Consider the following 25,959-nt stretch of genomic DNA (forward strand, 5'->3'; position numbering starts at 1 on the left):
TTCATTTTGATTCGGGAAAAAGGGTTATGTATGGAATCACCATTTAGTATATTAGCTTATATGGATGACAAACTCTGACTTTCAGCGAGGGTCTTCAAAATTAAGAAGAAGGAATCAGCCAAGCAAAAAGCGCCAAAAAGGAGCCTGTTAGATAGTTATAAACTCAAAATAGTACGTGTGTCAGGTGACCTTGATGGCTAGCGGAAAGTGGAGTTCACGTCTTCGGCACAGTTCTCACAGTTATTTCTGGACTTTATTCACTCCATATACTGTAATTTTGCTTGCTTACATTTCCGTTTAGATCAAAGTTGGACTCATCAGCCATAAACAAGCAATTTATCATGTTATTGTCTTCTTCGGTCATTTCAATCATTTTTTGGCAAAACAGGCAATTCTGGAGGGATTAATCAGTTAGTTAACTGAACTTTGTACGAAAACAAGTTTAAGTCATTATGATTTATCCGTTATTATGACCGTCTACTAACTCCTAGTTGCGCCGATAAGTTGCGAGTCGAAACTCTTGGATTTGTTTGAATTGATGGTGCAAGAGCCGCGATTGTTTCTTGAACATGAACATACGGATATCGATATTATGGTCTTCTTGCGATACTTTCAGATTCGACAAACATGCTTACTAACCTAATAATGATCCATCTAATCGGGGTGTGCCGCCGGAATGCCGTCTGAATTCCCTTTGGACGGAAATGTATTGTTGTTCAAGACTATGCTACAATCTTCGAATATATTGTTAAGATCGGTTCACTATAGCATATAGCTGTCATACAAACAGAACTATCAAAATCAAGCTTTAGTAGACAAGACTTGTTTATTTGTGAAGGTATTAAATATTTTATATTTTTATATTTATGCCTCCACGCTGATTTTTCGTTTATGTCCAAGTACAAAAAGCCTTACGAGTTACCTCTCATCTATGAGATAAATATTCATATAGCTCCTTACTTTTAATGCAACTGCAAGAGAGAATTTCTTTTACAACCAAATCATGCCAACTACAAAAAAAATACGAAAAAGGCACGTTAACCCAAATAGTCCTGAAAATCCCTTGGCAGTACTTTCCCAACAAGGCTATTACACATTAACTCCTCGCCCTTGCTAGGCGTCCGTTTGCCTCCGCTCGTTAGCAAGCCAATATAAAGTGCGCTTTCATTTAAAAAATTTCCTCTGTACACGCATTTCTATTTATTTAGCTGAAACGGCTGTTGTTGGGGCAGCGGTCAAAGCTGCGAGGTGGCAGCATGTGGGTGGGCAACACCACAGCATCAACATCAACATAACAACTCGGAATTTTTATCGTTCAATTCCATATTTAAGCAGCAATTTATATTCTCTTTTTAGTTTCGAGTCATATTTTTGTCTTGTGATTGCCACAGAACCGACGCTGTGCCGTACCCGATGCGGTTCCCTGTTCTACGAACGTGCCAGCGCCGTCCTGCTATTTAGCTCGACCATTCAATTGGTTTTTGTGTATGTGTGTGTGTGCGTGTATTTGCTGTGCTTTACATATTTATATATATATATTTGTATGTAAATATTTATGTGTGTGTGTGTGTGTGAATGCATTTAATTTTCGTTTTTCTCTTTTCACTTAACCACCATTCAAAGTGCTAACATGTCGAGCGGCGTTCAGTGGTCGCCAACCAGCAAGTGAAACATGCAATAATTTGAACGGCCAAGATACCAAACAACCAACCGACTAGCCGAGCAAGCTGCCCGTCAAGCTGGTTAGGCATTCAGCCAGCCAGTCAAGCAATTCAAGCGTACGACTGTCTGCCTGCAGTCGAGTAGTCCTTGTTTGTATCTTCGTTCGCCTTTCATTATGGGGTTTTATTTATATTGCTGTTGTTGATATTATTATTGTTGTTGTTGCTATTATTTTTTATTTTTTCCACAATTTTTGCTTTACTTGTAGTTATTTGTTCTTCGCTTTTGCATTAAGTGCGAACACATTATAGTGCATGTAGATTTTATGTGTATGTGTGTGTCCCCAGCTTGCCTTTGTCATATTTATGCAATATTAGTGGTTGGCATTTGCATTTTTTATGCCCCAAACAGGATATATTAAGTTCATCACAAAGGCCTTGTATGGAAAACCTTTTTATTGTATTTGACAAGATGTCTTCACGAAATTTGGCTTAGATTATTGTCCTAGGCAACTAAGTAAATAAACTCCATATGTATTGTACAGATCAGACCACTCTAGCGTATAGCTGACATACAAACTGATGGACAAAAATAAAGTCCTTGCATGGAAAACATTTTTAATTGACAAGTTATCTTCTCGAAATTAAATTTTAGATAATTGTCCAAAGCATTGTAGCGTTGCAAATTGTTTAATTGTTGATCGGACCACAAAACGAGTAGCCGGAATATAAACTGACCGATCAAAATTAAGTACTTGTACGAGTATGTTATGGAAAATTTTTCTATTTAATAAGACATCTTCACAAAATTTTGTAAGAACACTACAATCTCCTTACCAATCGCTATTTAGATTTTCAGATTAAATTAAACAACAATAGTTGCTATAAGAAATGCACCGTGAAGGATATTATAGTTTCGATGCAATCGCGCTGAGCCTTTCCTTACTTGGTTTCGTTTCTTTTTATTCAATGAGATGCACTGAGTACCAGCAAGTAAAGGCTTTTCAAAGGCTTCAGTGTCCCGCTGTGCTGTCAGAAGTCACCAATTTGTTTGCTGCACACATAGCGCCTAGATGTATGCTTCTATGCAATACTAACTATATTGATGCGTGTGTGTGTGTGAACATATACAACTGATATAAGCATATTTGTATGTATATAAATATAGGATCATATATATATATAAACACGTATCACATATATATTTACATATATTTGGACGCCGTTTGCATGTGTGTGTGTGTGTAAGTGCGCTCTAAAGTGGATTCTCATGCATACATATCTGCCCACTTCTGTCTCACTTTCATGCATTGTCATAAATTATTCAAACGTAAACATCAACAACATGGGTGACAAACAGCAACAACAACTACAACAATGAAAACAACAACACGTCCGACAGTAGCAACAGCTTAGACGTGTTTGTGCGTCTAGCTAGCGACACAAGTGCTTATAGGTATATCCATTTATATATATTTATACCGCTAGAAATATGTAGATGGAGGCATATTATAACTTCATTGGTGTTGTTGTAGTCATGCGAGAAAAATCAAATAGGCTGCAAACCGGCACATTCTCTCACTTCGCACTTGCCTGGTTGTTTGTCTGGTGGCCTCCTCGACGCAGACTTATTAATTTACTGTGTCTAATGTCTAGGTTTTATTGGTAAAATAATATTTATAACTAGATTAAAAAAATTGTATCTACATAAGAACTAAAAAGCGTAATAAAGGGAAGAAATCACCAATTTGTTACATCGAAAAACCTATAGCTATCTTCAAGCTTCCGCTTACTACTTGTTTATTACTCAATGTTTGTTCGATTCGCAACTCTGCAAGGTTAACGAACTGAAAATCTACATGCCCTTGTAAAGGGAAAACATAACATGCTGCCCAATCTAACCTAACCAAATTATTAACATTATTAAGTCGACTAGAATTCACATTTATTTGATTCTACTAGCCAACTGAACTCAAACAACTTAACATATCAAGATGAATATATCAGAGTTGTTCTTATAAGGTTATTTTTATAAGATCTTCTTTAGACTCCTTATTTTCTGAAAGGATTGATAATTATCTATTGCTTCCGCATTTTACCCTGAAACCTACAATCCAAAAGTGTAAATTCTTCTTCGCCGTGAACAGCTGTACTCCAGTTTACCTTTTTCTACACAGGCACTACTAATAATGGAACTTGGAACAAGATTATTGCGCCAGCTCTCCACATTTTCTTTAGACGTCGGCGTATGTAGTTCTGGACTTAAAAATTAAACAAAATCTTGCTCTAACTAAACCCGCTTATCGGTACTGAAGCGATCTCCCCAAATCAATTTTATAAGGTCTAGTAAAAATAAATCCGTTACTTTTGCGTTAAAATGAAGGTTTTTTTAGCATAGTTAGAATAATCCGATTTAGGTCAAGTATGCCCTGTTTTTTTAGATAACTTGTTGTCATTTTGAAGGTATTTTCATAATGCCACTCTCATAGCAACCCTCGTCCCTATTGGTAAAATTCTGGTACAGTACATTTTCATATGCTTCTCTTGAGGCGCATTTTTTACCAGCAGATTCATTTGCTATAGACACGAACAGATAGTAGTGATCTGGTGTCAAGTCCGAATTATAAGGTATACAGTTATATCTCCAGCAAGCTTCAGCTTCAAAAATGGATTGATTTCGCTGCGATTTAGTACCGATTCTCAGATGGAAATTCGATGCATGAGATGTTTTTGCTTTAGGTCGCTCTCATGCATCAAACTTTGTTATATTCAGCCTTATTTAAATGTCGATAAACGGTTTTGGTGTCACATCATGATTAGTTCCTTGGACAATCCAAACAGAGCTTACATGATGGTCGGACTCAACCATTTACATTGTTTTATCGAAATTTTCGACATTTAGCATCCGGAAAGTGATGCATTCTGACATCAAAATTACCAGACTTGAGTGTGATTGGTTGTTACAGTGTTAGGACTATAAACGCTATACACATTTTTAGTTACTTTTCTCACAGCACTACATCATTTAATATATTCGATCAAATTTATATAGTTTTATTATTCTGTTCATCGAAGAATTTTTCTACCACTTGCTAATGCGAATTAGACCACTGTAATGCTATGATTTCAACCCTTTGCCGTCAAGCACTTAAAGGCCATGATACGCCGTTAAGTACTTGCAGTCTTATGCGCTGATATTTATATGTTGTTCTCATGTACGGCACAGCTATTGGGATGCTTTGTGGCAATTGCCTTTATACCAGCGACGCACGATACTCCATTTAACTTGCTTCCAACAGATATCCGTTAGGTTTTTTCTCAACCGAGAATAATGACAGCAGGCATGCAAGGATGTAAACATATTACCACGTATGGTATTTAAGTGTGTATGCATGTACCCTGTAGGAAATTGAGGTTCAGGCCAAAGAGAAGCGTATATAATGCTGCGAAACATTAACCCTTCATTTACTCAATTGCTCGTTGACTCTTACACTTGTAGTGATTTTTATGTTTTCCTTTATGATTGCAGATTTTCATTTAAGCATATATCGCATGTATGTATGTATATAGTCTTGTGTGTAACGCTCAAAAGAAGCCATATCGTGTATATCAAACAACAACAATAATAAAGCAATAGCAGCAATCTTATCCAGAAAGTCGACGACGGTGGCAACAAAACCCACTTAATTGTGCCTGACAACATCGTTAGTGAAGCTGCCAAGGCACTTTTTATGGCTGCCCAAATACATTGCTATAGCTTTACATACTGACGCGAACCCATCCGCGCCAACGCACACACACACATACACATACAGAGCGTATAGCTTCCTTAAGTTAATGTCGCGCTCACATGCGAGTTTCTGGCGTTGACTACAAGCCGTTATTTAAAAGCAGCATTTGTACCTACAGATATTTATACTCTTATATGAAGCTACGAGATCCGACGGATTTACCTAACAGTTGTTGTTGAAGTGTTTTAGCGCCACAAGAGCATTTTAGGGATCGCTCAATATAGTATCTTTTTCTTGAGTCCAACTTTTCTTACATCGTTTACGTACAACTTCCAAATAAAAACTTGATTCAAGGCCCACAAAGTTTGGGCATGCTTCCATAAACCTTTTGAAACAGTACTTGAGTCGCTACCTTTGATTTAGAACGAGGAACCAGGACCATATGTTTAAGTCTTGCAAGAAGTTGCGAAGATGAATGACCGAATCGGTGCGGCAGTTCCGAATTTTTTGAGTTGCGAATCATGTTATTTTTGTAAGGGAATTTTCGCCTTTGTTTGGCCGTTCTACTTAATTGAACTACGTTCCCTAGCTCAGAAATTTGATGTTTTGATTATTCCTAGCCTCTTTTTTCATCTAAAGTAGGTCTGTTTTGCGCTGAATAAGAAACGACTCAAAATCTCGACTCATTTCGGTATCGCAATTTAACTTTGACAACCTATCCTTTACACCCTTTTTTATGGACAAATTTTTCTTATGTATGCAGCTTTTGCTATTACTGCGTGGACTGGATTTTGATCGATAAGTTCGTATGGCAGCCGATATCAGCGATTTCGATAAATGAGGATGAGAGATGGACCTGCGCAAGAATTTCAAATTTATATCTTAAAAACAGAGGTATTAGTTCGCCTATATACAGACGAACATGGCTAAATCGACTCAGTTCGTCACGCTGATATTTTATAGGGTATCCGACGTTTCTTTTTGGGTAATACAAACATCGTTGCAAACTTAAAATACCCTGTTCTGGGTATAATGAAGTATGTGTAACTTAAGGTCTTCACACTTTCACGTTCCGTCAAAATATGTGAGGTTATTTGACTTCAGTGGCTATCAAACCCAAACCATTTAACACGAATCATTAACAATTTGACATGTGTCAACTAAAAGCTGTTATATGTCATACACAGTGTTGCATTTGAAATTCGAAAACTCACTGACTTCTCCAACTCACCGCATACATGTACTCATATTTGTAGGTATGTACTCTTATTTGTACCGATATTTATGGTTTTATCTATACCGTTGCGTGGCAATATGAGCCTCGGCAATTTCCACTCAAACCTTTCGCCCAGCTGCAGCTAGATAATATCCCCAATTCGTGTACACCTTTCAGCACCTTTAACTGCTGTCATCTTCTGCACCTACTTCCTCTACTACGGTTACCACCTTTTGCCGACCTCAATCTACCAAATAAATTGCTACATGACGTCTTTGTTGCTACTAAATACTCATTTGTATGTGTAAACAGAAATATTTATGTACCCAACGTTAGACAAAGCGGCCGAGCAAACTGTGTATCTGCTGCCATGACGCTTTTCTTCTTAATAAATCGCCTGTGTGTAGAGACGTATGTGTAATGGCTGGCAGGAGTAAATGAAGCGTGCTTGTGTTGGTGCATTTGTGTAGAGAGATAGCGTCTTTTGAAAAACTTCATTAGTATGCGCATAGATTACTTTTCTTGTTTTCATTTAATCGCAACGCTTAAGCATCTTCTCACGCCATTTGTAATTTAAAATTAGCTACCAACTTAACCTAAATTGAATTGTGTGTGCCGAAAGTCTGGTGTTCTTTTTTCCATATTGCTCTTAGTTGGCTTATGAGTCTCTGGCCTCCTTATTTGCATTTCTTTGCTAAGGTTCTAGTTCATAGACTTACTTTAGGTTATTAGGATCGGATTAGGATCGAAAAGGATGACAGGAGATATAAGTATAAGAGACTCACGGACCTGACATTCATTTGAAGGAATTCAGTTGCAAAGATCAACGTTTGGATATCATTCAAGTTGTTTTTTGGAACTATAGAAATTCCGTATTAAATCAAAGATCTCAGTTTTTTTTTTAGAAAGAATTGAGTTGTAAAGATCACCCTTTAGATTTTACTCAGGTTCCACATTTTCGAACCATAGCGATGCCCCCTAAAATTTACAAGATTTCTTAACTCTTAAGTTATAAATATGTAAATAATGTACTGTACAATAATTTGCATAATGAGTCAGAGCTCAGCTGGAAATCAGAAAATAAAAGTAAATGAGTTAGATGAGAGAAACCCAAAAATGATCTTGAAGAACTGATGACTTTTTCAAAAATGTCGAGGTCTTGAAAAACGCGATTTTCTTTATTAACTGATCTTATAGTGTTATTCATAAATATTTTGAGGAAAATCGTTAACCACAGTTCTGTATCTCTTAAAACTACAAGAATTATTTCGGTACCATAGCAACCGTCATTACGGCTTGACATATTTCTACATTCTCGTAAACAACAAACAGCCTTCTTATTTAAAACTATAAATAATTTTAAACGTCAAAAAATTTCTCAAATGAATCAAAGCTGATGATATTTATGTTTAATGAGTGACACTTTAAAAAGCTATAATTTCGACGAGTTGTTTTGGACCCTAGCTACAATCGCAGTACATTTTGTTTAGATCGGACCACTTTAGCATATAGCTGTCATACAAACTGACCGAAAAAAATCAAGTCCTTGCATGGAAAATTATCTTCACGAAATTTAATCATGTCAATACAATCTTCGAACAACAAGTGGTTCAGATTGGACCACTTATCCGAGATTCGAACCTATATCCGTGCAAGTATAAGTGGCGCACTAAACATACTTAACTTCGGTGATCACCTTGACTGCAATTTTAATAATGCATGAATCATTCGCTTACTGTGCAAAGTGTGTTTTCCATAGCTTGAGCAAAATCCAACTCATTCAATCTTGGCAAAATGTTGAATTCATTTTAACCTCAATGGCATATAGAATATTCGATTCACAATTACCGAAAATATTTACCTGGCAGATTAACAAGTAGGATAAGTAAATAGTGGTAGCACAGAAAAGCAATTAGTGTTAATTTAGATTTGAGCTGTAGTTAAAAATTATATAGATGTGTTTGTGGATGTGTGTGCAAGTGTATTTTGTAATTGAGAATGTACATATGTATGCATATCTATCACTCTATACAAATATACATATATATTATCCATATGTAAATAAATATCGTCCATTTAACTTTATTTGCGGATCCTCAAATGCATACTTCACACACACACATATACACATACTTGCATTTAAGTACACATAAAAACTATGCTCATTGCAAATATTCATTGGCTTTTGCGGTTGACATCAACTGGAAAATCATTTGCCACATGCCAAACATGCACCACTCACGCTTCACACACTTCACACTGCACCATCAAATCTCGTAAGTATTCCCACTATTATTTATAACCCAACTGAATGCCAAACTCATACGCTATATATATACAGATATTTTTATGTATGTGTGTGTGTGTGTATTGGCAGTAAAATGCATTTATGGCAAACGTTTGTGTGCTGATTTCCGTTATAGCGTCCTTTAGGGATGCTTTTTTCTACATATGTGTACATATCTACACATAAAATCAGCGCCGCAACGACCGACGAAGTTATCTACCATATTATCTATATACATACATATGTATATTTATATCTATATACCATATTTGTTATGTGAAGACGTTTCTGTGCGGAAAATTGCATTTTAAAATTTTTTTGAACTAACTTTACTAAAAGCTACCATTTCAGCATAGTCCACGAAGACAAAGCAGCATGCGGGCATTAAACAAATATGTACATATACATATATTTATATAGATACATATACACATCTACCAGGGCAATTCCTTTAGTCAGTGAATTTTTTCATAAAAATATTTTCAGACATTTTGACCCTAGATTCCTTTCGGACTATACTTTAATTGCTCATTAGTTTATAAAGAAGCCATCCAAATGCTAATATAGGTAATTTATCTTATAATTTCCAACTAACAGTCTGAAGCCACACATTATAAAGAGCATTTCAGGCAGCTGATTCAAATATAATTCCATGAAAGGTCCTCTATTTGCCGATTAACATCAAGTTCTTCAGTCGTTTAGCCGGCGCTGCTGTTTCGCTTGCAATAGACAGCTACCTTTTGTCTGCAATTCCTTCACGATTTGCGAGTCTCGAGTCCGCGGATGTGCATTATGGCCGCGACGCATTATTTCCCCCTTCTCGTTTGTACGGCTTGACTTGCAACTAAGCCTTTCCTGCGCTTTGATCGCCACTTGATAGATCGCTTTCGCCTTCAACTCAATTTACTGGGTTTGGCCCTCGGCCTTTACTGCCGACATAGCAACTTTGGCATCCCCCGGAGAGCGTTGGAAAGTTTCCTGTTCCGTAGTGTTGAGGCATTTAACGCCTTTGAGGGTTTTCATGGGCTGCAGCTTATTTACGTTGCCGGTTAGCAAGTAAACTCACTGTGCCCGCCAGTGGTAGCAGCTACTTCTCCCATCAACGTTTGGGCTGATATCACATCTCAACTTTCTTCCTTATTGACCTCCATGCTCAGTTTTGTTTTCAGAAAACCTCTACCCCTAGCGTTTTATACCTATTGTCAGGTACTGCATTAGCAATGGCAGAATGCGAAGCAAGTTTCCATGAAGAGAAGGATAGATACATACCTTTGCCTTAGTTAGCCGCCGTCTGCTCGCACCGCAAAGAACTGCTCTGGAAACTAGTCCAGATACCAAGCAGGGACGGTGACCGCAGCGAGGAAAATACAGCTAAGCGGATTTCTGCTCACCTAACGAGAGAAAAGAACGTGTGCAAATTTTTGGATTGATATCACGAAAGCCGAGGAACTCTGACGTTACCTCCTGGGTGTTACTAACTTCATTGGACTCAATGGAAAATGTTTGGGTTAACGATTACCTAGGAATGGACTAAATCTTCAGTGAGACTTCTTGTATATACATTCCAATTAATATTTTCATGGGAAGTCCAGTTTTTTAGTTTTCCGTAGGCCTATTGGAAACTCGATAGCTCTTTCATTCATCCAGACTTACAAAACTCTGTTTAAACTAATACAATGTCATGATTTTTTCCAGGTCTCCGGCTACCATTTAAATGTTCAAGAATTCAAGTCAAGTAAAATTGTATTGTTCTGTTAAAACCACAACCTCTTAAATCCTTCGATTATTGCTGGCATAAGCGACTCTACCTGGCAAACTGACTACAACGGAATTAATTATAGCTCAGTTTTAAGATAAAACCCATTTATACCATCAAATGTGACCCAGACTACTTGTTATAAGCCTCGGCTGGAATGTCCTTCAGTACTCTCAGCGAATTTTTTTTTTCGGTTTCGACTCATTTTTAGAGCCCCATTCGCTAGATTGTTGGACAGTTTCGACGTTATATTCACAACCCCACGTCTCGTCACCAGTAATAATGCGTTTGATGAATGTAGGGTCCTTAGCTACGTTGTCAAGCATTTCTTTTGCGACCGCTATTCGACGTCGTTTTTCAAAAGATTCGATCAAGTCTTTTGGTACATGGTATGCTTCATACCCAAAACATTAACCAAAACATGTTGGGTTCCATAAGATATGTTGAGATCATTTGCTATCTCTCTGATGCCAATACGGCGATTTTCAAGCGATTTTCATAGCTAGGTCTTAAGGGGGTGTTCTAGTTTAGAGACATTAATTTTAGGTAATTATTAAAGTTTCGTTAAAAAAAGATTTTTTATCAGTGTTACAGGAGTACAAAAAATTTTTTTAAAAAAAGTTAAAAATTAAAAAAAAAATGGCAGCTGATGAAATGGGGGTCTCAAAAAATTGGCGCATGAGCATACCCATGATTTCAACCCTCCTAGTCATCTAAAATCAAAAAAAGGATTATCAATCTGCAATGCTGTCGCAATTATATGATAAGTAAAAAAAACATTTTACGAAATGGCGACATTTTTGAAAAAGAAAAACAATTTTTTTTACCATTTTTTTTATTTTTTCGTATTTTTTAAAAATAGTGGTAAATTTGGGGATGAGGCTAGTTCAACTGAGGCTAGGCCTATAAAGAAAATACTCTAAAAATTTCAAATAAATAGGTCCGGTGGAACTCGAGAATCGTGATCTGAGAACAACAAATTTAAAGTTTCGCGTAAAGTCTTTTGTTCGATTAGACCCAGGCAAAAACCTTTGGAGGCCAGGTCAGTAAAATGTCTATATCTCCGCAAATAATTTGATTTTTCAAAAACCATCTCGTAGGCATATTCTTAAATAGTTAAACTTTGAAAATATGAAAAAAAACGATTTTTTTAAAATTCTACACTAGCCTACCTCCTTAATGTTGTTTAAGGTCTACAGACGCAAACTGCATAAAACCTTGCGCTTATCCAACCACCCTCGTTATAATGAAATAAAGCACCGACTAACGGTTGCAATTGAGCGGCGAACAAACGTGCTGATGGACATTGAGATGGACAGGTATTTCACTTTATTTGAGTATCATTCAAATAGGTGCACAAACAGCCAACGATAGGCACACATACAATACAAATACTCACACACACACACATGTGTATGCGTATGATTGTAACAATATGTACGTCAATATTTACATATGCACCTTGGCAAGCACTTGCATTAAGCACACACACCAACGCAAAGGCAGTTGAATGGAAACTAAATGTATCTTTATTTTTCCAACATATGCATGAGTATATATGTGTGGGTTTGTGCATTTGTACGTGCGTATAAGTAGTTTGTGCGCAATCACTTTTCTCTAACGTAAAACGGAAATGTTTGCATTTCCTAGTGCTGTAATATTTATGCACAAACATGAATGACATTTGTGTCTACTTTTGTTGTTGCTGTTGTTCTTGTTCTGTTTGAGGCTGTGTGTGTGTGTGTGCGTGCGTGCGCTTTTCTTCAAAAATGTCGCCAGCAATTTTATCAGCTTTTATGGCCTTTTATGAAATGAATGAAGATGGATTTTTCGATATGCACACTTACGCATATACACATACATACAAAAATACAGTTATAAACTGCATAGCATGGCAAACATGCTGGGTTACCCAATAAACAATTGTGCTGGGTTTCCGTATGTGAAGAAAATTTAAATTTTGTATTCATATTTAAATGTCGAAAATCATTAAAAGCACCCTATTCTAATTTTTTCTTAGCTATATGCTATAGTGGTTCGATCTGAACAATTTTTTTGGAAATTGTAGAATTGATTTGAACAGTAACCTATACCATCATTCGATATCATAAATACCTAATTTATTATCAAGTAAAAAAGTTTTCCATACAAACACTTTATTCCGATCGTTCAGTTTGTATGGCAGCTATATTCTTTAGTGATCCGATATCAGCGATTTTGACTAATAAGCAGCTTCTTAGGAAGAAAAGGAGGTAAGCAAAATTTCAGATCGAAATATCATATCAATAACTGAGAGACTACAAGTAATTCGCGTATATGGTATACAGACGGACGAACAGATAAACATTTCGAAATCGACTCAGCTTGTTACGCTGATCATTTATATACTTTATATGTAGTCCGACGTTCATTTCTAAGTATTAAAAACTTTGTGACGAACTAAAATGGGTCTCTAGATTGTACATTTTCGAAAAGACACCTCTCGAGAAACCATCTCTCTCGGACTCTGTATGAAATTTCAATGATACCTCGAGAAAATCTTTCTGATAATCATGGTGTTTATGGCAAAATTTTTCTATACTCTCTTATAACGAACTAAACAACTGTCTACGAAGTGCAGTAAGATACCTATTTTGAGCCTTTTTTTATATCGCTGCTGGGAGAGATTTTTTTTTGGATCCAACAGTTATACTGAACGAACAATCTTGGTACTATACAAGTATATAGTTTTAAAGCAATTCAGCTAATATTTAAAGGATTTTCTCTGTAAATTCGATGAGCTCATTTAACGAAACTTACCATTCCCATCGAACTACGATCAATTTAGTTTCCAGTTTTTCAATCCGAAGCCAGCCATGTAGCTTCGTGTATGTTTTATGTTGGTATCTAATACTGGAGCAAGCTATGCTTCACGCCTCGACAAAGTCTATGAAATAGCAGAAGTTTCGTAGTGTAGGCTGACTTTATTGATAGTAGGACCAAGAATATTATCTTCAATAATTCTGAGAATTTTTTTAATATGCTAGAACAGTGCTATTATATCTGTTCATCTGTTCCAGAAACAGCATATCTTACTGACCTACTCGATCGCATTTTTCGACTTGCTGTGATAACAGACTTATTTTTAGGATGATCTAAAAAACAAAAAAAAAAAAGATTTTCCAGAAATATTTCCTACAATTGAAGTTCTACCCTTTACTTTACGGACTGTCTTCTAGACCACACACGTCTAAAATACTGTATCTAGTTTAAGAGTGGCTCAGTTTATTCAAAATGTGGGTTCCAAGAAAGGATCTCACTTGGACAGCTTTGAATGTCAGTCTGCTGTATTACCTAAAATTCTAAGTATTGAGAATAAATAGCATATATTTAACAACCGCGAGGATATTTTTTTATTCAGCCGCCATTTAGTATTTAATATCATTTTAAATAATTATTTGTGATTATTTTTTGGTAAGAAGGCTGTTTAGGTTCGTTACATTTGACAAAGCTATCAAGGCAATTGTTCTTTGCGTTATTGTTCCGAGCATAGCATATATCTACGATCAACTTTATTGCCAAATACAACATTGCTTCTTCGGCAAAACCTTGAAAAGTTACCCCAACCCTAAATATTCAGTGTTTTTTGTTTTACCAAACAACGGTTAATGTTGAGATTATATAAATCGCACACCAGCCAAACTATTGCGTAACTCCAGCCCTTCCTTCACAAATGTTTTTGCAAAAATTATTCAGTAAGCGCCTAAAAGCAGTTACGACGGCAGTGCAGTTGTAGCATACTTTTAGGCGCACCTTTGTTGTTTCTAATTTAGCTTAACGCATTTTCAAAATACCCCCAACTTATAGACGATTTCTAATGCCAATTTGTGTAGACAAATGAACTATTTGTTTTAATTAAGAGCACAGTTAGAAACCCGAGCATATACTGCGAAGCTGCTAAGCACGCGCACAAAGCTTACCAAGAGCGAATTTGCATGGCAAAGCGCAAGTGCTGTTGATGTACCTATATAAGTATTGAGTTTATGTGTTTGAGTGTTTGAGTGTGCCTCGTGTAAGTGTGTGTGTATGTAAATATATAAGTTACTAACTTTGGACGTTCATGCGTATGTAAGTGTGTAAGTAAGCATTTGAAGAAGTTTGTGTGTAAGCATTTTAATACCCTAAACAGGTTATACTAAATGTGCCACGAAGTGTGTAACACACAGCAGGAAACGTTGGAGACCCCATAATATGTATATATAATAGATCAGCGTGCTGAACTCAGTAGATTTAGCCATGTGCGTCTGGCTGCCCGTCCATTCGTCTGTAAATACGCGAACTAGTACTACAGTTTATGAAAAATCGATCGCAAATTTTGCACACGTCTTTTTCTCACCAAAAAGCTGCTCATTTGTCGGAAACACTGATATCGGGACGACTATAGCGTATAGCTGCCATATAAACTGATCTATCAAAATCAAGTCCTTGTATTGAAAACTTATTAATTTGACAAGATATCTGCACGAAATTTAGCATGGTTTATTGCCTAAGGCAATGGTACAATTTCCGTATAGAGTGCTGAGATCGGACCACTATAGCGTATAGCTGCCATACAAACCGATCAATCAAAATTAAGACCTTGTATTGAAAACTTTTTACCTTTAACAAGATATCTACACTAAATTTGGCATGCGTTACTGTCAAAAATTACGGTACAATCTCTGAATAAATTGTTCCAATCAGACTTTTATATATGCTATAAAAGCTACCCTAGCAACTGACCCATCAAAAAGTTCTTTATTTTTTCATTTCTGTAAGCATGTACTGCGTATATAAGTACATAAGTATGCAAATCTTCAACTACTTAAATATATATATAAGTATAATAGTTTGTACATCCACATGTTCCCACAACTACGCTCAGCACCCCATAATATATGCCCATTACTTACCGTCTTGCATTATGCACACAACTAAAAACATTGCTGATGGCTACGGCACTATTATGCGGTCGCATGCCGACCAAAATGCCGCTGCCGAGGCTACTTAAGCTGGTGCAACTAATCTCGGTCGCACAGTCTGCACTCAAACTCGCTGCCGAGAAGGTGTCATCAACAACATAGACAACCAACAACAATTGCAATACACATTACACACATACATATACACGCAACTAGCTTTAGTCTTGCGAATAGCAGCGTAAATAAATGCCACAAAAAAAAAATAAAAAAAAAAATAAAAAAAATAAAAAATTGAAATTAAAATAAAACAACAACAAAGCGTACTAAAAAGTTCTTTAATTAAGTGCAACGGGTTTTATACTAATAACTTCTCCCCTCATTTTCGCTTTCAATTTGCAGTAACAACACAACAAAAAGACAGTAACAACACAACTAAATCACAACGAAAATAATTTTGAACTAAAAGTATTGCCAACGGACGAGTATCGTAATTACGCAGCAACAGCGAAACGGAAACAGCGGAAAGCCAACTGAAAAAAAAACAACAACACAAAGGACACAAAGCAAGAAAATTCTAAAAATTTAATATTAAAATTTTTTGAACGCAACGAACGCACTGCATAAATTATATAATATTTGAAATCAAAGTATCGCGGCGACAGCATGTCGTTAAAGGCGCGACGCACGAAGTTGACATTACACACGACAACGGTGAAAATGAAGTTGACTTGACCGCGGCGACCGCGGCAGCTTCAACAATTACGCACAGCCGTTGCTGTGGCACAAGCATTAACAACAACAAAAACAAAAACAACAGTAATTGCAACAACACCAGCAACAATAACGGCAATAACGGTACCACCACCAGCCACACAGTGGAATTGTGCTACTGGCGTTGGACTTGGTTGTGGCAGCGGCGTCGACAATGGTTGTGGCGCCAACTTGCGCTGGCATATTGGCTGTTGCCGTTTAACGCTACAGCTACGGTACGATACAACGCTGACCGGCGATCGGCTATCAGACAACTAAATATTTACTTTAATCTCTTGCGTATATACTGTATGCTTATACTTAATTACTTTACGGCCGGCGGCAGCAAGAGCGAAGACAGAATAGAAAGCAGAGCCAACGACGAACAAACAGCTGCAATTGATGTTGCGTATACGTCATGTAGACACAGCAAAGGAAGTGGCGGCAGCAAAGGTAGTGCCAGAAGAGTGGCAATTATAAATACAACAACAACAAGCGGTAGCACTAGTCAGACAACAACAACAACAAACAAAGGCACAAGTTCACCCACAACCACAACAACAACAGCAAGCACAAGTCAACCAAAATCAGCAGAGGTTGCGTATACCTCAGGTAGTACCAAGCACACAAGCCATATTGCGTATACGCCATGTAGCGCCAGCAGCTTAACAAACTGCAGCAAGTGTAGCTATAGCGTTGGTGTGCTTAAATCAAACATCGTCCCCCAAATCAACTGCCATGACTTGGTGTTTGTAAAACCAATCAGTCACCGTGGCAGCTGTGACCGAATATCGAGCAACACGAAGAGCAATCAGCACACAGCGGAGGGCAACTACAACAACCATGATTGTGAAGAAAAACATAAGGGCAGTAAGTGGCGCAAATTGCATGCAATGTTATTGCTTTTGTGCTTGTTGTTGCAGCAGCATTTAGTCGCCAGTTTACTGTTGGTGAAATGTTTGATTTTCGAGCGTGTTGCCGGCTGCTTCATTACCATGCAAATTGCTGCAACGCGGAGTGCAAATACAGAAATAACAGGAAAAACAAAAACTGCAACAGCAAAAACAACTAAAACAACAGAAGTAGCAGCAATTACAGCAACAACAATATTGGCAGCTGCAACAACAACAACAATAAACATTAGAACAACAGATGTAGCAGCAGCAACAGCAATATCAAACATTACAACAACAGATGTAGCAGCAACAGCAACAACAACAACAATATTGGCAGCTGCAACAACAACAGCAAAATTAACAGCAGCTACAACAACAACAGCTGTAGAAGTTGGGAAAACAGCAACATTATCAGAAGCTACAACAACAACAGCTTCAATTGCAGAAAAATCAACAACAACACTAGCACTGAAATCAAAAACTAATCTACCGAATTCGCCCGCACTATCAACTAAACTCATTTACACCAACAGCGCGCGCACACGCATACACACAAACACAACGATCAATGCAGCAGCAATCAAAAAAGCATATAACAGTAGAAAACGAAGACGAAGCAGAAGCCGCAGTCGCCGCCATAGCTCATCGAAGAAACATAGTTGTTGTGTGCGTAGTGACAGTGACAGCGTCAGCTTTAGCTATTTATCGCACTTACACATACAACTACTAGTAATACAAGGAATTTGCATTATAAGACTGATATCATTAAAGAGATTTCTACAAATTCCTAAGCAACAATCAAGTGTATTTCATAAGCGTTTACAAAACTGCCGAAGAAGCGTCATTGCAGCGGCTGTTGTCGGCTGTCGCTTAGCGCGTAGCAAGCACATGTTGAAGCTAAAAGCAATAAAAACAACAAATACGCCATCAGCGCGAGTGTCTGAAGTGTCACTGACAACACCCTCACAGCCGCTGCAGTTGACGCCACAAACTAAGCACGCACAAGCGCAGTCACAAGCACAGACACAACTACCGTTAGACAGCCACACATTGTCGCAATCACCAACACTACTCGCCTCGCAGCCTCCAACTCGACCACAGACATATATGCGCGCCCAACCGCAACCACAGACGCAACTCAAGTGCCAGCCAACACAACAACAGCAGCTGCAGCTGCAACAAAAGCACCAACAACCAAAGCAACTGCAGCCACAACAAAAAAAACAAACACAGCTGCTACAGCTACAACAAAAAATACAACAACAAGCGGAGGCAAAAAAAGTAGCAAATATCACTTGCAGTTTCGCACTGCGCATCACCACAACGCTGTTGTTGCAATGTTTTTGTCACTTTCATTTTATTATTACGAATTACTTTCATGTCGGCCGCTGGCGTTGGCAGTGTCGCTCATTACCGTTGTTACATCGCTCACTCACTGTGTTGATTTTGTTATCTTCCTTGTGGCATGGCACTGAGTGTTTTCACGGCAGCGTCAAGTTTAGCGCGAATACGGTGAAGACGAAGTACGGTCTGCTGCGCGGCATTGTGGTGCGTTCGAGTCCAATGGTTGAAGCCTACTTGGGTATACCGTATGCCTCGCCGCCAGTCGGTAGCTTAAGGTGAGTGGCAGAGAACTAATTTTAATTGTAAATTTGTTTAAAATATTTGCTAAATTTGCTTTAAAATTGCTAAAAAAAAAAAATATTGTAAAAAAATTAATTATAAGCGAGAAAAATCGCAACTTCGGCCGAAGCTTTAATACCCTTCACAGGTTCATTTCTTATAGCATAATAGGGTACAAAAATAACTTTATCTTAATTTTGAATGGTCAGTTTGTATGACAGCTATATGCTATAGTGAACCGATCTGAACAATATGTTCTGAGTTTGTAACCTTGCCTTGGATAATAATTTTTTTCAAATTTCATAAAGATATCTTGTAAAATGAAAGATATCTTACCATACAAGCACTTGATTCCGATCGTTCAGTTTGTATGGCGGTTATATGCTATAGTGGTCTGATATCGGCGATTCCGACAAATGAGTAGTTTCTTGGAGAAAAAAGAACGTGTGCAAAATTTCAGACCTATATCTCAAAAACTCAAGAGCTAGTTCGCGTATATACAGATGGACGGACGGATCGACAGGCTAGAACAAGGTCTGAACCGATTTCATTATTTTTTGACGCTAACACATGTTGTAGTCTAGAAACCATTTTCCTGTAATATAATTATAATATCACACATATTGACTAACATAAAAAGTTAAGATCAGCTGGAAAGTCGAAAATTACTACATCGGGTATAATGGTGTTAAGGAACTCTAGTATACTCGAGAGCATATTTCTCTGCATTTTTGTTAAGAAAACTCACACATTGACCGAAATATTTGGCGAGGGTCATTATATGTATTATATGGGTGCTTGGGTTATTCATCGATCGATTTCGTCCATTTATGGCACGAACTACAGTATCTCCAAGATAACTGAATTTCGTTAAAATAACTCAAATATTGGCATTAAGTTTATGGGAGCACCGGATTTTATCCATTTTTGATACCAGAGCACTTTATATGCAAAAAACACTCTTAATTTCATAATTATAGGTATTTTAGAAATTTACCGATATTTTCGATATATAGTTAGCTATAGGCACTGAAGTTCTCGTAACCGATATCCGGGGGCTTAAAAATGTATTTTCACATGGGACGTGCCACAACTTGAAAACACTGTTTGGGCTAAGTTTTATTCCGTTATCCTCATTGACTATCATTTCATTGATTATTTAATGTAAATGTAAAATAATCTGACATAACTGTGATATGAGAAGTAGCCGTGGATTAAAACTATAACATGACATCCTTATGTTAATAAATAATTTTATATACCAAAACAAATAGTAATAGTTGTCTTCTCTTTGGTCAGATACTCGTATCTCAATAGGCACCAATACTTATATTGACAAAGATACTCAAGTTCTAACTTGTGTAGAATTTTTAGAAACATTAATATCATGACACCTAACAATAAGCAAACATATACAGTGAGACCCGGCATAACGCTGATTCGGTTTAGTGGTAATTCAATCCGGGGACTGCGGATAGATTTAGAAAATACACAAACAATTAGAGAATTTTGGAAAAACTACAATACCACAATAGCTGTAGAAAACATAGACCTATCCTGAAATGAGAAAACATAAATATTTTTCAAGGAAAATAGAAGCACAATTGGTCAGTTTTAATTAAGACCGAAGACATTAAACACTCTGTCGAAATGAATAGCAGAGTGATCTGGATAGCAGAGTGATAGAAATAGTGGAATTAGCAAAATAAGCCGGTTTATATGGAGTAAATGTGTCGAAAAATTAGTTCAATAAATAGCAACTAGTCTTTCTAATGATGAACCCAGGAATTAGCTGAGCAAGCAGCAAATAAAAACATTGACAGAAGTGATTTCGAAGAAGTTCAAAAAAAACTTTCGATGGCGTTTGCAAAAAGGAGTTTTACCACTATAATTTAAATTATGAACCAATTTATTTTACGTGAACCAAATTTTGACATGAGTTCAAAAACAAGATACCCCATCTCTTTTAAGATATCATAGATGCTTTATTCACTTATCAACAAACTCAATGCCTTCTTGTCAAAAAAGCAGAAACAGAAGAATTGGAAACACCAATAAGCTAGCCCCGCACTAATTCGCATTACGCTCTACTTTGATGGAACATATTCTACGGGGTCTTACTGTACTCTTAGCCATTTTGTATTAAAATTCAATGCTATATATGTTACCTTTTATTTAGAATCACAGATCTTCTAATCCCTAAGGATAAGCTTAAATATCTGAAAAGTCGCTTTCAGGTCTCAATAAAATATCGACTTCAATAGATTCAACAGCATTTGCTTCAAAAATATTGTTTTGTTAATGTTTCGAAATTCCAGAACATTCCTTAAATATAATCATATTCTAATGTAGATATCAGGTATATTTTATTTAATATAGGTTAATGTATGAAATTAATTGTTATTAATGTAATTTTAAAGTACATTTTTTTATTTACGCAAAGAATTGCCTATACTATTAAAAATAATTTCTCTTTCATTACACACTATTTTCAGATTCATGCCACCCATCACGCCATCCACTTGGAAGAATGTCAGAAATGCTGATCGCTTCTCGGCCGTATGCCCACAAACGGTGCCCATACCGCCCAATGGCCCTGAGGCATTGCTAGAAGTGCCGCGGGCACGTTTGGCGCAATTGCGACGTCTGCTGCCGTTACTCAGCAATCAATCGGAAGACTGTTTATACTTAAATATTTATGTTCCATATGAAAATCGACGCAAAAGACGTAAGTAAAAATGATATAAAATATGATTATTATATGAAGTATATACAATTTATGCGATAATAGTTTAAATTAATGCTGATAATAATAATAATAATAGTTAAAGACATAATATTGATGCGCAAAACGCTATGGCGTCATCAATTCCGTAGTGCATTGCAGTTTGTTATTGCAATTACTGCAAGCATTGTGGAAGTGATAATACCCTAGCGACAAACAGCGTGTTAAAATAAATAAAATGTTAATAAATCACATGCTATGAAGTAAGAAAGCTAAAAATTTTTTCGTTACTGAAAATTATATGCTGCAAGACTAAATGTTCTGCGATAATTCAGAAAAGTCGTATGTAAAAGTATGGTGAGAGTCAGTGAGTGTCTTTACTCTCCTTAATCTATTACAAATTTTTTTATTAGGGTGCTTTTATCCAAGTCACATTTATACCGAATTTCCTGAAGATGCCGTACAGAAGAATACAATTTGTAAGAGTGAGGTCTAGTCTTTATTCGAATTGATCTAACAGAAGTTATAAGATTATATTACATATCAGTAATTTATATGCAGGTGGTGTCTTTTCGGCAAAATTAGATACCAAAATCGCCTTCCGGTTACCAGACTACTGCAGTGTCTTCCAAGCGGAGAGTAGAGCAATCAAAGAAAGCCTTGTTGTTCTGACAAAAAGTGTGCTCACAACAAGGAGCATATATTATATATGTACATACGAATAGCCAAACGGCTTTGAAATCATTGAAGTCTCCTATGGTTTCATCAGAGATAGTTAAAGAATGTCTTGATCTATTAGAGGATTTAACATCCTACTTCACGATAAACGTACAATGGATTCCAGGGCATAGTGATATACCTGGTAACCGCGAAGCAGATGAACCAGCCTAAACAGGACATCTCTCTACAATTAGCCTCTGAAAAAGAGGGAATTTTTATGCCTGTAGCAACTTGTAAACGTGGAGTCAATCACTGACTTGCTCAACTAGCAGGCAACCGTGGCAGGAATCGAACATGATCCACTCACGCCTATTAAAATTCAAAAGGAATGATATAAGGACTCTGGTAGGAGTACTAACAGGTCACTGTCGAATTGGTAGACAGGCTAGGTGTACCTTAAACCGACTATTGCAGAAGCTGTCAGGAGGTAGAAGCAGAGGAAACTGTAAAACATCCTCTATGCGATGTAAGATTCTATACAGGAAAAGTATCGCAACTATCGGTCGAGGATTCCTAGACGGCGTATCGGAAGTTGCTCAGAAGCACATGTTGCTTCAGAGAGACGACAATAGAGTGAGGGAACATTAGTCCCGGTGGTATCACAATAGGCCTCCTATAGGCCTAGGTGCGTCGTCAGATAGCCACTCTACCTACCCCTACCCCAAATTAAATCGAAAATATGTATCAAGAATTTTAAATACGAGATCCAGTCCACTACATTTACCTAGGCATAAGTAACGTACAGTGATTTCGATGAACATTTGATACATTTTTCGTACGACTGTAATGTTAATATGTAATATTGGAGAACGAAAATTAAGCAATAAACTGAAATAGGCGTAATCGGGCTAGACATAAGCTCAAAAAAGTGCTCAAATAAATTTTGACTTGGGAAATTCGTACATACCAGCTGATCAAATTTGACCCAGACTGCAAAAATCTTTATCCAATTATATATATATGCCAACACTTTATCCAATTTATCATATAACTTTTTGAAGCCTGGTCTTTGGTGCCTTCAGCTCATTTTTGGGGCGCCATACGCTAGATTATTGGACAGTTTCATCGTCATACTCATAAACCTAAGTCTCGGCACCAGTAATAATGCGTTTGTTGAAGGTAGGGTCCCCAACTACGTTATCAAGCGGCCTCTACTCGACGTCGTTTTTGCAAAAGATTCAGATATTTTGGTACGAGTTTAGCTTTGTCACGCTTCATACCTAAAACATTAGCCAAAATTGTTGACTCGACCCATAAGAGATGGTGCGATCCCCTGCTATATCTCTGATGCCAACACGATGTTTCTCAAGCACTGTTTCTGTAGCTTTTCCGATGTTATCGTGTTTAGCAGAGGTGGAGGGACGACTCGCATGAGACAAGTTTTCGATATCTTCACGACCTTCACAGAATGCTTTGTGTCACTCAAATACTACTGTTCGTGATAAAATAGACTCCCCAAAACACTGATGTAGCATATTTAACATTTCCGTAGCCGTAATTCCATTGAAAACACAAGATTCCAATTAAATTCGTAATTTAGTTTTTTTTTCATGATAAAAGTCTCCAGACTAATTGACATATTGAGATCAAAATTCACATGAAAAAATATTGTACCAATTCAGGAAAAAAAAATTTTTCGAATAGATTTGATAACTAAGCTTTAAGATATACATATCTATTATGGAGATCGGAATGAGGTAGATGATACCGAAATTTGTTAAATGTCAATAGAAGTTTCATTAAAACTGCTTGATCTGAACTTGCCTTAATTATGTTCAAAAAAAATCAGTATCTAGAAAATTGAAGTGATGTGAACTAAACTCTTAATTCCAATAACTTGAAAAAAATGCATCAAAAATAAAAAAAAAAATCTATAATTAGGCTCAACATCCCATTCTACAGGCTCCACTAGCAGCAACAGCATGGAGCATACGCACGATCCCCCATCAACCCTACTCGCCACCGTACTACTTCTACATGGCGAATCGTATGAATGGAATTCGGGTAACCCATACGATGGTTCGGAATTAGCGGCGCATGGTAATATTGTCGTTGTGACGATTAACTTTCGACTCGGCATATTTGGTTTTCTCAAAACGGGTGGAAAAGAGAGCGCTCAAGGCAATTTCGGCTTAATGGATCTCGTAGCTGGTTTGCATTGGCTAAAAGAGAATCTGCCTGCTTTCGGCGGTGATCCACAGCGCATAACATTGCTTGGACATAGCACAGGCGCAGCATTAGCCAATATATTGATGGTCTCGCCCGTGGCAAGCGGTATGTACTGTATAAAAGTTTCCGAGTTAAAATATAATAAATTAAAATTTCTTATTTGTAGATCTTATACAACGCGCAGTGCTGGTTAGCGGCTCTGCGCTCTCACCGTGGGCCATACAAAAGAATCCGTTATTCGTGAAGCGTCGTGTTGCCGAACAAACTGGTTGTCATGGTGATATGTTGTATGATGATTTAGCGCCTTGTCTGCGCACCAAACCCATTGCCGAGCTCTTAGCCGTCAAAATCGATCATCCGCGGTGAGTTTGATGTTTGTTATTGTAAAGTAAAGATATTTAAGAAATAAAAAATATTTTTCGTACAGATTTTTGAGTGGCTTTGCGCCTTTCATCGATGGCACAGTCATATCGCCAAATACCGATCCAATTGGAGAATTATCGCTGCCTTTAGGTTCTGCTATTGTTAGGTAACTATATGTGTCAAATATATGTTTATAAGTGTGGTTCGAAGAATTTAAAAAAAAAAAATTTGTTATAGTTAAAAATAGTCAAATTTTAATATTGAGTCTCAAATTATTATGATAACATGCGTTAAATAATCTTTTTAATAAAAAATATTAGAAATATTATTTGAATATTGCAAAGTTTTCGACTTAAAACTCAAAAATCGATAATTGTTTTCTGTAATAAACGAAATAATTTGTAAAATTGGAAAATAGTAATGCAAATTGTATAACTACACTTACACAATATCTCAAAAACATCATATAACTCCTAGCGGTAAACATGAAAATAATGTTTTTTTTATCGATTATCGATTAATTAGCAACACGAATTCGACAAAATTGTAAATTAAATTTAGGAAACAAAAAATTAAATATTTACAAATTTTAATTCCCTATTTTTTTTTACTAAAATAAAACCAATAATTTGAAATTTAAAAAATAGCTTCCAAGTATATTATAATCGATAAAATTTTAAATTTCTATAAAAAGTTTATAAATCTTAAATAGAAATTTCAAATTTATTTTTAAAATGTGGTATATATTATTTATTCAAAAACAATAAAAACCAAAAAATTAATATTAAAATAACATTAAAATTTTAAATTAGGATCGAATTTTAAAAATTATTTTTTTAAATAAAAATAAAAAATTTTAACAAGTTCACTAGAATAAAACAATTTCTATTTTAAATTCTTCCTAAATACCGTTTTAAAATTAAAAGTATATAGATTTTTGATCAAATTCGAATCATTTTGGTCTTTGATTGAGGCCCAAAAGTTAGAGTTTATAAAACATTGTAAAATTTTAACAATTTCAATTGACAAAACAATACTCGAAAACGGTTTTGAATTCAGATCGAAAAATGAATTTGACCCATAAAAGTTTTTCATCGAAGCAGGAAATTTGAATTTCATACA

The 25,959-nt window shown here is 36.5% G+C and overlaps 1 protein-coding gene across 7 annotated transcripts in view; it reads left to right on the top strand.

The window, feature by feature from the left end:
- The window catches only part of Nlg2 (Neuroligin 2), a 79,864-nt gene that overhangs the window by 47,806 nt on the left and 6,099 nt on the right, over positions 1-25,959 (top strand). For 5 of the 7 annotated variants that reach the window (XM_036370538.2, XM_036370537.2, XM_036370544.2 and 2 more), the window contains 5 exons: positions 15,991-18,856; positions 21,356-21,588; positions 24,208-24,579; positions 24,641-24,836; positions 24,902-25,003. In XM_036370538.2, coding sequence (XP_036226431.2) covers positions 16,653-18,856; positions 21,356-21,588; positions 24,208-24,579; positions 24,641-24,836; positions 24,902-25,003 — 3,107 coding nt within the window. In that variant the 5' untranslated portion in view covers positions 15,991-16,652. Of the gene's footprint in view, positions 1-15,704; positions 15,830-15,990; positions 18,857-21,355; positions 21,589-24,207; positions 24,580-24,640; positions 24,837-24,901; positions 25,004-25,959 lie in introns of those variants that run through there. The other 2 variants (XM_036370540.2, XM_070107067.1) reach the window with 2 other exon arrangements.

Source organism: Bactrocera oleae, chromosome 3 (assembly GCF_042242935.1).
Source record: "Bactrocera oleae isolate idBacOlea1 chromosome 3, idBacOlea1, whole genome shotgun sequence".
Lineage (NCBI taxonomy): Eukaryota > Metazoa > Arthropoda > Insecta > Diptera > Tephritidae > Bactrocera > Bactrocera oleae.